Raw genomic sequence first — 13,501 nt, 5'->3', positions numbered from 1 at the left:
AATAACCCTTTTTTACAAGGGGTTAAACATGACAAAATAGTGCAAAAATTGCATATTTTCAAAAAAGTGTCCGCCATTTTGTCATTTATATAACTTTTTGGCCATTTTACAGGTATAACCTATTCTTTAGGATGTCAGCTTTCTAAAAAATTTTGGTTTTTTGTTCTAGGTTAAAAATTGGCGAGTGCAGAGTGCCCACCGTTTCACTTATTAAAAAAACATTGGTTTTTCAAATCGCCATATTGGACGCCATTTTAAAAATTTTCGAAAATAAAAAATATTTTTTAAAAGGTTAAGGATGTATCTTTATTTATAAAAAAACCTAGATCGATATGTGATAACAGTTTCTTGCAAAAAAATTTTAAATGTTGGACTTTTTTTCGTCGCCGCAATGAGAACCTCCCCTTAAACATGGTAAGTTTACGTTCGGCAATGAGAATTTTCCCATCCTCTGTAATTTCTCAGTCATTAGTTATTTTGCTACATTAAAAGTTGGTACTATTATTACCTACATTGAAAGTGTCAAAATCATCGGAGATTTGACAATTATTTAAAATGGGAAAATTACAAAATTTTATGTTTTTCATTTTAGATTCTGTATTTTTGCCGCATTATAAGAAGCACTATTACCAACGATTTTCTAGATTGAAATTTCTATCAGTGATAGTGCAAAAAATTGCAGGAAAATTCCCTTATGACTTTTTACAGTGAGATGAAAATCGTTTAAAAGTGAATTTATTATGCTTTTGCAAGATAAAAGAGATGTTTCCATTAACGAAAACACTAAAATTTAAGTCGTATAATATTTTCTTAATTCACACTCGTATACAATACAAAACTATTATTATTTCATTAATTAATGTTTGCTTAGATTTTTCGAAAAAATTTATAACTTCAAGGGGTGTAGGTTTTAACCCCAAAACCCCACTATGTTTCTTGTAAAGGGGCATGTAAATGTGCCCCCTGGATCCGCAACAGAAACTGTAATACAATAATAAACTTCGTTATTTTCATTTAAAAAAATGTACTTTTAATGGCGAAAATATTCAATGGGACCGTTCTTAATAACGGCTCCACAGATTATTTTGATTTTTGTGAGAAAAGTTTCTATTTTTTATATACTTTCACTGGAAAAAAAATTTATTGACCAAAGACTTTTGAGTTGAATCTGGTTAAGGCGAACCGTGCTGGGTGATGTTACCCCTTAGGATTATATAATCTTTGACATAAAAAATATGTTTAACTCCTTACAATAATTATTCTTAACTGAATTACTTACTAAGTACCACATTATAGGCCATCTTTCATCATTAAAAATAGTTGGAGTTTTTTGCTGTTTTGGTATTGATATAAAGTCTCTCTTCTTTCGTGACTTCACTCTTTGTTGTTTTGCTTTTTGAACTCTATAATCACGTAGCAACATTTCATGAAATTTAATATGAGGATCTGTAGATCTTTTCTTTACTGTTCTATGATCAAGATGGTACCAATCTTCAACAATCTAAAAATAATAAAAAGTTTATGTTAAAATTATTACAAATTCATGACACCAATTTATATTTATTTTTGGGTTATAGAACAGTGTTGGGTAGTAACTAGTTACTTGTAACTAAGTTACTGAAAAAGATACGTTACTAGTAACTTATAACGTAACTTAGTTACTTTATTTCAAAGTAACTTGTCACGTAACTTAGTTACTATTTTAATAATAACTTTTAACTTTAAGTTATTTCGTTAATTTCTTTGCACTTTTCTTCTTGCTTTAAAAACATAATAATTTCGTGATTCAAAAAGAGCACACAAAGTGATAGTTCAATCGTGTATAAATAGTGGACAAGATTTTTTTTAATATAAGAAATTAACTTAAAAGAATGTCAGAAGTACTTAATTCTGATATTTCCGATAGTAACGAATACAAAGTGACTAATTTGAAGGTTTGATTCCATGGATAGGATTTGCAGAATACTTTACTTTTACTCTAAGGAAGAAAATAACTTCAAATTACTAAATACAGTAGATGTACCATTTATGACCACTGAACCGGTTTTGACCACTTTCAGATTTCTTTTGATATCATTATTAAATTTTCTGATGTAACTATTACATTATATGTACTTTTATAGAATTCCAAAATAATTTGACAACACTGACAACTTAATTTTGATAGAAGTTCAGTTGGCTCAATTAAACAAAATATTTATTTTTACCAGTGCAAATTAAAACAAGTTTTGTTAAAAAAGTAAGTAAGTGCTAAGTAAATAATTCTTATTCAAAATTAATATCAATATTTTTATAATTTATCTCTATTATATTATATATAAAGGATAAATATATATATGAGGCGTTTCATATGAGAACGACATATGATGTCTCAGACTTTCCTTAACTTTTGGTGACATTTTGGTGTTAAATAAGTATGTAAAATTTGAATTAAATTTATTTAATATTTTTAGAGATATTTGCATTAAAAAATTGTTGTAACATTTTTTTCTTTTTCTTATAACTTTTGTTCTTTTGATCCTATAAAAAAAAGTTCTAAATGTATTTAATGCTAAAAATGTTAAAATTTATGAAAAAAATTATTGCAATAAAAAATTATTAAATTTCAATTAATTTATTTAAAAAATAAATTTTAATTTTACGTTTTAAACATGTTCTCCCTGTTTCTCAACCCTGAAAAAAATCATGAATGAAGTTGATAATGTAATAAAGACTTCCTGAAATTTTAAGCTTGGCGTTATTTTTTGTTTTCGAGATAAAAATCTTTAAACAAAAAGAAAAAAATGTTACAACAATTTTTTAATGCAAATATCTCTACAAATATTAAAAAAATTTAATTCAAATTTTACATTCTTATTTAACATCAAAATGTCTCTCAAAACCCAAAAGTTAAGGAAAATCTGAGACATTATATGTCGTTCTCATATGAAACGCCTCATACATATATATATATATGTGTGATTAATTTCATTTATATTAATTAATTAATCAATAATAAATTAATTATTAAACATTAAAAACGAATAATTAAATTTTGAGGTTGCATAAATGGAAATTTATTTCGGGTGGCCACTAAAAATATTCACCTTCCGGCTACGGAACTGCTAAATGTTAATTTTCATTTGTCTGAATTTGTTAATACTATATTTTTTTGGTTTTACACAAAATACATTAAACTACAAAAATACAATAAAAACGTTTATTTCATTAATTGTAGACACTTTTAAATAAAAGCTTTTCAAATTTAAGCTAATTTAAATAATATTATATATTAATATTATCGAGAATATTATATCATTATATTATATCAAAAAAAAAGTTGTTTTATATTTCCAATTAAATATTATTTTAATAACTAGCTAAAACAAACGCGCGTGTTATTCTTCTTTCTTATAGACTTAAATTTAAACATCTTATTCAATTTATATTTACAACATCTTCCAAGTAGCACGGAATATTACAGTCATATTAAAATATTCGCCTCATGTTAATCTTACCGTTTAATATTACACGCTTATTTAAAATACATAAAATTTTAAATAAATATTTTTAAGTGGAATTTCACTTTTTTCTAGAATTGCATTAATATTACGTGCTGCATAAGCTGTTTAAAATTTTAACTAAAAATAAGAATTTTTTTTTCAATATTTAACAGTATATAAATGCTGTTTCATTACATGAAATTCTAATACTTTCAAATTTCCTACAATTTAACTTTAAATAAATAAAATTATTATATTTTAAAAATAATAGAAATGAAAAAATTTAATCATAAAAGAAATTAATCGCTACATAATCAATTGAACTGTAAAAATTTCATACCGCTTGACCTGCAATCTGTTAAAGAGGATTAATTAATAACTCTGAGGACCCAGGTAATTTATTCTTTCTCCCTTTATCACATGAAAAAGCTATAAAGAAAGTCTAATACTAAATAGGTAACGCATACCTTTCTTTCTTACACCAAGGAATATAACATAAGTACTTCTTTGTTTAACATTGCGTTTCTCTATCTAGACGATTGAAAATGGCATAAGAACATCATCGTCTAAAATCTTAATCTTCTTCCTTTTTGTTTTAAAAATAAAAAAAAATATTCATATATCTGTATATTGTAATGATAGTTAGAAATCGTCCGGTAAATATTTGTACTAAATATTATCGCGCGTCGATAAACAAGTTACCGACCGCGGAGCTCAAAGACGTAGTACCCAATATCGCCGTGCGGGCCGCATCGCCAAAGCTCACTCGCGTGCGCCCAGCTCACCGATCGGCTATATAACAGCGGTTCCACATGTATGCGAAGTCGTATAGTCGTTGCGAGCCCCGTATCCCCACTGCGCCATCTACTCAATGCACTCCCCTTCTGACGTCACGGAGGGGAGTGCATTGAGTAGATGGCGCAGTGGGGATACGGGGCTCGCAACGACTATACGACTTCGCATACATGTGGAACCGCTGTAAAGCGCGTTCCACACTTAAACTTTTCGGGCGTCCGACACGACACACGTGCCCCCTCTTCTCCATCTACCAAATGCATTCCCCTCCTGACGTAGGAGAAGTTAGTATTGAAGAGGGGGCACGTGTGTCGTGTCGGACGCCCGAAAAGTTTAAGTGTGGAACGCGCTTAAGCTGCGCTCTCGCTGAGGACCGACACTCTCGCGCTACACGGAGTCCGAGTGGGTCTTACCCACCTGACTAGGAGTTTTACTCCGAGAATCTTTGTAGAGAGTGTCACTCTCGTTCGTCGGGTTTTACCCGTCGAACATTATATCGGTTTTTAATGTATATAGTGTAAAGTATCGTAACAAATGTATAGTAAAGACTTGTAAAGTAACGTATCACGATGTAAAGTAACGTAACAAATTGTATAGTAAAGAGTCGTAAAGTAACATAACGAAATGTATTGTATTCACGTAGTTTAAAGTAGATTTTCCGTTTTATTACCGTTTTTAGATATGCTTAGAGTTATACTCTTTGTATAGTTGGAACGCGAGTTTTACTCGTGATTCACCAGCGTATCGCGAATTTTTAGGCAGTATTGTAACAGATTTACGGCTCATCACAGCGAGTTGAAGCCGATTTTGTTAATGCACGGCTCAAATAAGCAACGTTCCAGATTGACACCGATTTTCAATTTTCGCGGCTCAACACTTTTCAGATAGACGCTACAATATATGTGACGTTCCATGAGGAAAGGGACCTTAGCTGCAATAGACGCATTTTCCAGAAAAGGTATTTAAAGTAGAGCGTCCCTGATTGGTTGAGACCCTCCATCGAAAATCAGCCCCACCACCTTACTACTACATCGTTCCTACAGCTCACGCTTACGACAAGTATACTAGTGTAGAAGTGGTGGGGATGGTTTCTGTAGTCCGTGCTGGAACGCGATTAACATGGTCATGATTAATGCTTTATAACAAAAAAACTAAATAGAAAAGTACAATTTTTAACTTTTGTATCTGAAAGAGCAACTCAAGATCTATCGACTGATATCAAAAACTCAATTTTCATTTTTTTGCAGCTAAGGTCCCTTTCCTCATGGAACGTCACATATGTATATAGGGGAGAGTGACAAACAGTGGGACACTTTTTTTCAAAGACATATAATTATGTCAATTTTATATATTTTTGGACACTTTTTGGTATTACCATAAAGTTTGAACTCTTTTCTACATAATGCCTATGGGCGATTCCACGTCAAATTTACAATCAAATTTTTAATTCGGCCATCTAGTTTGAAAAGAAATTTTCTTTAAGAGGCATTTTATATTTTTTTAACTTGTTACATCTGTTTATTACAAAACGGATTTGTTAAAACTTTAAATATATTATTTAAATATATTATCATTTATCCGATTAACCGTTCTATACTGTAGATTCAAAATGTTTTTTTAAAATACCTATTATATTTTAAAAATAATTATAACTTTTTTTTACCTTTTGTGCTTATTATTTTATGTGTTTTTGTGACAATATTTGAAAAACAATTCTCTTCGAATATTGTGATATGTAAAAATTGAATAAAACAAAAATTCATTAATCTAACTATTTAATTAATCGTATAAACAATTGAAATGTTTAAATATGTTTATATTTAAAGTTTTAACAAATCCGTTTTGTAATAAACAGATGTAACAAGTTAAAAAAATATAAAATGCCTCTTAATGAAAATTTCTTTTCAAACTAGATAGACTTACAAAGCACCGCGCGCGCATTAAGCTTGCAATCCGAGTTTAAATATTTATTTAAACTTATTAAACTTACAGGCCCACTCTGAAACCTTTTCTAAAGTCTTCTTAACACTTCCAGGTAGGTATACGAAAAAAAAATCGGTCCCAAATGTAAAAAACATTAATTTGTTTATAAAAAATTAATATTTTTTATAAAAAAATTAGATTTTTTGGATTTTGTTAACATTTTTAAAAAGTCGAGGAAAAAACAAATTTTTTATGTCTTTACAAAATTTTTCTAAATACAATAGTTTTTGAGCTATTCTTAATTGAAAATAGGTCTGCTTTTGACTAAACAAAATTTTGAAAATTCGTAACTGAAAAATTTGACCATAAAAAAAAATAGGTGTCTCTTTTTTTTCATAAAAAATAAGGAAAAAATATATTTACTAGAATTTTAAACCTCGACTATAAATCTCACGTGGAATAGCCCATATATTCTATTTAAATTATATTGTGATTAAATAGAAAAATTTCAAGTTTTTAGAACTTGATACATTTTTCTTGTTTTGAAGGTTTGTGTTAAACAGTGGGACACCTATTATTAAATAATGAATAATTGTTTCAATAATAATATTCTGCTTTATACTTTGTAAATATATATGTTTTGCATTAAATAACGTTAACAAATGTTGCAAAACACTCATAATTTAATAATATTTTACATTTTTATAATACGATGTCAAGTTTCATATGAAAAATTGCTATTATTTTTTTTACGTTTACAGTACTGCTGATCATACGTCATAATTTGGTCATAACCTAAAAACAATTTGGAAGAAAATTTGAATAGTCGTTCTCTTATCAAGTGTTATTTTTCAAATGTTGCCGAACAATAATTGTAATAATTATAAATTTTAAATTTTTTAATGTTTTTTAGCATAAAAAAATCACATTTTTAGTCGCTGTGTAAGTATAAATGCGCATGCGTATAGCTGACACAACTTATAATTAGTGTTGTTAAAATCCACTTTTCATAAACTTAAATTTTTGCCTGTCCCAGTGTTTAAATAAAAATTGTTTGTAACATTTTAAAATATTTTAAATTATTGGATATTATACTTAAAAACATGAGTAAACGAAGTAACAATTACACTTTTTTTAAAACTGTCCTATTTATATAAAAATCAGCATTGGATTTCAAGAAAAAATTTACTCCGTAACGTCAAAAACAGTTTTTTTGCAATTTTCTTTGTAAATAATGAATCAATGTGGCTAAAATGTTTGGAGGTAGTGTGTTGTCATAAACATGCTTTACATTTAAATTTTGTTTGAGTTTCTTTAAGTAGTTTTTCAGAAAATTGAAGTGTCCTACTGTTTAAACTGTCCCACTGTTTATCACTCTCCCCTACCTGTATTAGAGCCCCAGTAAATTTTAATAAAAAAATTTAAAAATTAGTACCTGGCCCTTCAGAATTAATCTTTATTAACAAAGGCTCTATTGTCCAAGGATTGGTAATGTTTGTGGTAATTGTTCTGAGGGTCTAATACTGGTATATACATATTTTTTTTATTTTGAAAGCAGAAAAAAAGAAGAGTAAGATTTTTAGGCGAAGATATTCTTATGTTATTTTGAATCCTCTAGATAGAGAAATGCAATATTAAATGAAAAAGTTTATATGTTATATTCCTTGATGTGAGAAAGAGAGATATACATTACCTCTTCAGTTTTTGACTTTTATCTTTATATTTCCATGTGATAATATTAGGGATAAAGAAATTATTACCTGGGTCCTCAGAGTTAATCTTCATTAACAAAGGTTCTATTGGCCAAGGGTTGGTACATCTTTATTTTTCTATACATATAATAAATGGGAGAAAAGAAATTATTACCTGTGTCCTCATAGTTAATCCTCATTAACAAAGGTTCTATTTTCCAAGGGTTGGTTTTTTTGTGGTATTTTTTCCGAGGTTTTAATACAGGTATAAATATGTACATATGTTAGTTGTAATGAACTACTGCCCACACAGCACAACATCTTACACCAGGCCTACAGCAGGCTTACATGTAAGGTTTGTAAGGTAACATCGTAAGCCCATAGTAGACTTACAGTAAACCTAAAATGTCCGCCTTACAGTAAGCTTACATGGTAGGGTCGAGGTAAGCTTACATGGTAGGGTCGAGGTAAGCTTACACGGTAAGGTCGAGGTAAGCTTACACGGTAAGGTCGAGGTAAGCTTACACGGTAAGGTCGAGGTAAGCTTACATGGTAGGGTCGAGGTAAGCTTACATGGTAGGGTCGAGGTAAGCTTACACGGTAAGGTCGAGGTAAGCTTATGAGTAAAGGCTGTGGTAAGGTTATTATTAAGTTGTAAGGTTGAGGTAAGGTTGTGGTAAGCTTACAAGGTAAGGCAAGTTATATTCAAATAATAATATTAATAATAAATAAATATTCAATAAAAAAATTTTTCTTTTGCCTTATTCTATTTTGGGAACCTATCATTTCGCAGAAAGTTTTGAAAACAAATTTGGGAGGAGTAGGATTCGAACCCGGGACCGAAGTATATACCTAACAACCTAACCAACTGAGCTAAACGGGGAACTGACAATGAGAAAAGTAATCTTGCTTTTAAGGAGTTGATTATCTTCTTGGTTCCACTTTAAAAGTAAGATTACTTTTCTCATTGTCAGTTCCCCGTTTAGCTCAGTTGGTTAGGTTGTTAGGTATATACTTCGGTCCCGGGTTCGAATCCTACTCCTCCCAAATTTGTTTTCAAAACTTTCTGCGAAATGATAGGTTCCCAAAATAGAATAAGGCAAAAGAAAAATTTTTTTATTGAATATTTATTTATTATTAATATTATTATTTGAATATAACTTGCCTTACCTTGTAAGCTTACCACAACCTTACCTCAACCATACAACTTAATAATAACCTTACCACAGCCTTTACTCATAAGCTTACCTCGACCTTACCGTGTAAGCTTACCTCGACCCTACCATGTAAGCTTACCTCGACCCTACCATGTAAGCTTACCTCGACCCTACCATGTAAGCTTACCTCGACCTTACCGTGTAAGCTTACCTCGACCTTACCGTGTAAGCTTACCTCGACCCTACCATGTAAGCTTACCTCGACCCTACCATGTAAGCTTACCTCGACCCTACCATGTAAGCTTACTGTAAGGCGGACATTTTAGGTTTACTGTAAGTCTACTATGGGCTTACGATGTTACCTTACAAACCTTACATGTAAGCCTGCTGTAGGCCAGGTGTAAGATGTTGTGCTGTGTGGGTGATTACTCATATAAGAGTGTCCTTTTTGCACTTATTGGCTGAAAAGTAGTTACTGATTCATAGTTACTCATAGTTCTCTCATTTTATTGGATATTTCGTAGTTGTATTGGATAAAAGGCAAAATTGGTTATACTGGATAAAAGGCAAAATTGGTTATATTTGATTAAATGAAAAATTGGTTATATTGGATAAAAGGTAAAATTGGTTATATTGAATTAAAGGCAAAATTAGTTATATTTAGTAAAAGGTAAAATTAGTTGTATTGAATTAAAGGCAAAATTGGTTATATTTGAAAAAAGGCAAAATTGGTTATGTTAGAGAGAGTGAGCAAAAGGGTTAAAGATATTTAGATTTTCATGAATCAAAATTAACTATAATAATCTTGGTATTCATTCATTCATTCATTCCGTCCGGACCCCTGCTGGGTTTTCGGTGACAGAGAAAAGAACAAGTTATGGAGAGAAAAAGGTATATCTTTATTTTGCAAATGAGGGTTAGCTTGACCTGCACAATTGGAGTTCTCGCTATTAATTAATACGTAAAAAAGTATAAATTTGGATCCCTTAGGATAAAATTTTCTTCTTTTTTTATTCGAAAAATCCATGATTTTTTCTAAAAAAATGAGTTTTCCTTAAAAACAATATGAACATCAACTCCAATTGTGCTCGCTATATTTTTCATGTAATCTACACGCAAAAATACGTAAATATACCAAATATGAACTGCCTTTGTCAAATATTGTGTGCGCTAGGAGGATTACTCGCTTTTTTTCAAAATTTTTGATTTTTCCTTGACAACGCTATGTAAATTAATCCGAATCATGTTCGCTATATTTTTCCTGTAATTTTCACGTAAAAATACATAAGTGTACCAAATTTGAGCTCTCTATGATGTAAAATGATGTGGCAACCAGGGGGGGGTACATAGTCATTTTTAGGGATTTTTCGTAAAAAATCATGGTTTTTCCTTGACAACGCTATGATAATTAATTCCTTTGAGATTCGCTATATTTTTCTTGTAATCTACACGCCAAAATACATATGTATACCAAATTTCAGCCCTCTAGATAAATTTGTGTGGCCGCTAGGGGGGGGGTACATGCCTTGCTTTACTAGTCTCATTAATAAGGTTCCCCCTTCGGGTACGGAACCCTAAAAAAATATTCATTTATATGTATTATAACGTGTATTTTAATTAATTTATTTATTTAATTGAATTTTACTAAAATTTTTAATGTTAATTAATTAATTTAAATGTGGATTTGAGTAAAATACCCGTTATATTTGGTTTATTTTAATTTAATGCCCGAGACGCCAGGTTATTTTGTGGAAAATAACCAAACCATTTATTTAATGAATTTAATATGCTAGCCCAGCTGTAAACAAGGAGAGCGGGTGGGTAAGGAAAATCACCAATATCATTTTTAAACCACACTTTAATTATAATATAAAACAGGTCCAGAAGGGACCTGTGACAACACAGAAATTTAGTTATAATTTGAAACAGGTCCTGAAGGGACCTGTCAAAACACACAAGTTTTCGTAGAACAGAGTTTTGATTATTTTAATATTTTAGGCGATCAAATCCGCCGAAAGTTCACTTTAAATGACGAGAGACTCACCGGAGATACGCCGCTGTCCTCGCAATAGACCTCGTCTCATTATTTTACTTATTTTTATACAATTTTCACTGGACACCAAAATGAAACAATACTGTTGTCGAACGCCAAAACGAGAATGATCAAAAAATGGCTGTTCGTCCGCGTCAACGCGTCCGTTCGTCGCGCTTCGTCTACATGGTGAGTCTCGCCCGAGTTACAAAAGATCCACAATTGGTAATCGATGCGCGTCAGATGGTAATTTCATTAATTATCGACGGTCGAAAGAAAGTTCGATAAATCACCGATAGGGGCGCTGCACAATAACATGTGTCTGGAAGATGGCGATGAACAGTGTTTTGACAGGTCTCTGTTATTAAAAGTGGATCTTCGTTTTCCTGGCAATGTTGAATAATTGGGACTCACATCCAATTATATATGCCAGAAAATACTTCCCTTGATGTCTTCCTTCAAGGATGTTTAAGTCGATGATCGACCCGATAATTGTGAACTCGGGGACTTAACCCCGAGTGTCATTTTATGTAAAGTAAGAGAGAGAAAAGTGTTAGTTTAATTCTTAATTTTTTAATGATCGGTGAACAATAATCTGACGGTTCGCCCATTAGCGAAATTATGGAATTTATTGAAATAAAGGTAAAATAAAAGTGATAGAATTGAAGTGAAATAAGTGTGATTCCCGCTCTGGCGTTAAATTGACGATAAATTAATTATTTTTATTTATATGGAACGCAGGCAATAAAATGCCGCGTTACAGTATATATGTATGTAGAAGAGAGTGACAAACAGTGGGACACTTTTTTTCAAAGAGATATTAATATGTCAATTTTATATATTTTTGGACACTTTTTGGTACTACCATAAAATTTCAAGTTTTTGGAACTTAATACATTTTTCTTGTTTTTAAGGTTTGTGTTAAACAGTGGGACACCTATTATTAATTATTAAATAATGAATAATTGTTTCAATAATAATATTCTGCTTCATACTTTGTAAATATATATGTTTTGCATTAAATAACGTTAACAAATGTTTCAAAACACTCATAATTTAATAATATTTTAAATTTTTATAATTTTTTATTACATTTCATTATGTACTCCGAGTTAATCTTCATTAACAAAGGTTCTATTGGCCAAGGGTTGGTACATCTTTATTTTTGTATATGATACACGGAGAGAAAAAGCATGCGTTTTTAGTATGAAAGTGATTCATACTAGGATAGTATGAACCGTTCCTACGCTTAATGTAAGAATTCATGCGTTTCTAGTATGAGAGTATTGCATAGTTTAACTGTATGCCGTACATAGTCCAGTTGTATGAGCTTCATACTCTCTCGGTATGATAGCTATACAACTGACGATTAAGCCACGCCTTCTTTCAGCTTGCTCATTTCCTATCGAGAGAGTATCTTGTGAATTTGTTCCTGATCCCCGCATAATTTATTATTATAAATTATTGTTATAATAATAATTATTATTATTATAAATTATTGTTATAATAATAATTATTATTATTATAAATTATTGTTATAATAATAATTATTATTATTATAAATTTGTGAAAATATATTATTTGCTGAAGTAACAAATTAAAAAAATAAAGAAGTGTTTCCTGCTACATTTTTTTTTAATGTAAGTATACAGAAATAATAAAAAAAAATTTTAAAAATTAAACATTATTAAAAAATTATAAATTATTTTTTAAATTAAAAATTAAAAAAAATAAAAATATAAAATTACGGAAAAACTAAACTTTGACTGGGTGGATTACAACTAATCTGACGCTTGCCGGGTTAAAAAATTAAAAAAAAGTTTATTTATTTAAAAAAAATTTTGTTTAATTAAATAACATTTCTTCAATATTTATTTTGTTCTTTGACATTAAACAAATTATATCAAATATAAATTTAAGAATCTATTTATCAAATAATTCTTTTACATTTATTAATAATTTTTTATAATTTCATAAATATTAATAACAATACATAACATATTCATCTTAACTTCATCTTTGAAATATAATAAAAAATTATTTAAATAAATCAAAACTGAGAAAAGAATTGAAAGCGGGCAGGTGATTCAGAAATATGCAAACTGAAAGTGGGCGGGGCTTAATAGTCTGTTCTATGAGTATCATACCGAGAGAGTATGAAGCTCATACAATCGTAGTATGTTTGTATTACATACGTTTGGCGTATGGACTTCTTACTGCGAAACTATGAATGTCATACAGTATTCGCATGAGAAAGTTTCATACATTAAACGTATGCCTCTTCATACTAAAAACGCATGGTTTTTCTCTCCGTGTAAATGTGAAAAAAGAAATTATTACCTGGGTCCTCAGAGTTAATCCTCATTAACAAAGGTTCTATTGTCCAATGGTTGGTTCTTTTGTGGTATTTGTTCCGGGGTT

The 13,501-nt window shown here is 30.1% G+C and overlaps 1 protein-coding gene across 1 annotated transcript in view; it reads right to left on the bottom strand.

The window, feature by feature from the left end:
• LOC127278228 (furin-like protease 1, isoforms 1/1-X/2) overlaps nucleotides 1-13,501 on the bottom strand; it is a 780,368-nt gene that overhangs the window by 672,495 nt on the left and 94,372 nt on the right. Inside the window, exon 2 of the mRNA XM_051299825.1 lies at nucleotides 1,280-1,501. Within this exon, the coding sequence (XP_051155782.1) occupies nucleotides 1,280-1,423 (144 nt within the window). The 5' untranslated portion in view covers nucleotides 1,424-1,501. The remainder of the gene's footprint in view (nucleotides 1-1,279; nucleotides 1,502-13,501) is intronic.

The sequence above is a fragment of the Leptopilina boulardi genome, unplaced genomic scaffold (genome assembly GCF_019393585.1).
Source record: "Leptopilina boulardi isolate dan_hultmark-lab unplaced genomic scaffold, ZJU_Lbou_2.1 LbouV2_2, whole genome shotgun sequence".
Classification (NCBI taxonomy): Eukaryota; Metazoa; Arthropoda; class Insecta; order Hymenoptera; family Figitidae; genus Leptopilina; species Leptopilina boulardi.
Note: the sequence above shows the minus strand (reverse complement) of the source record. Positions and strands in the feature narration are given on the sequence as shown.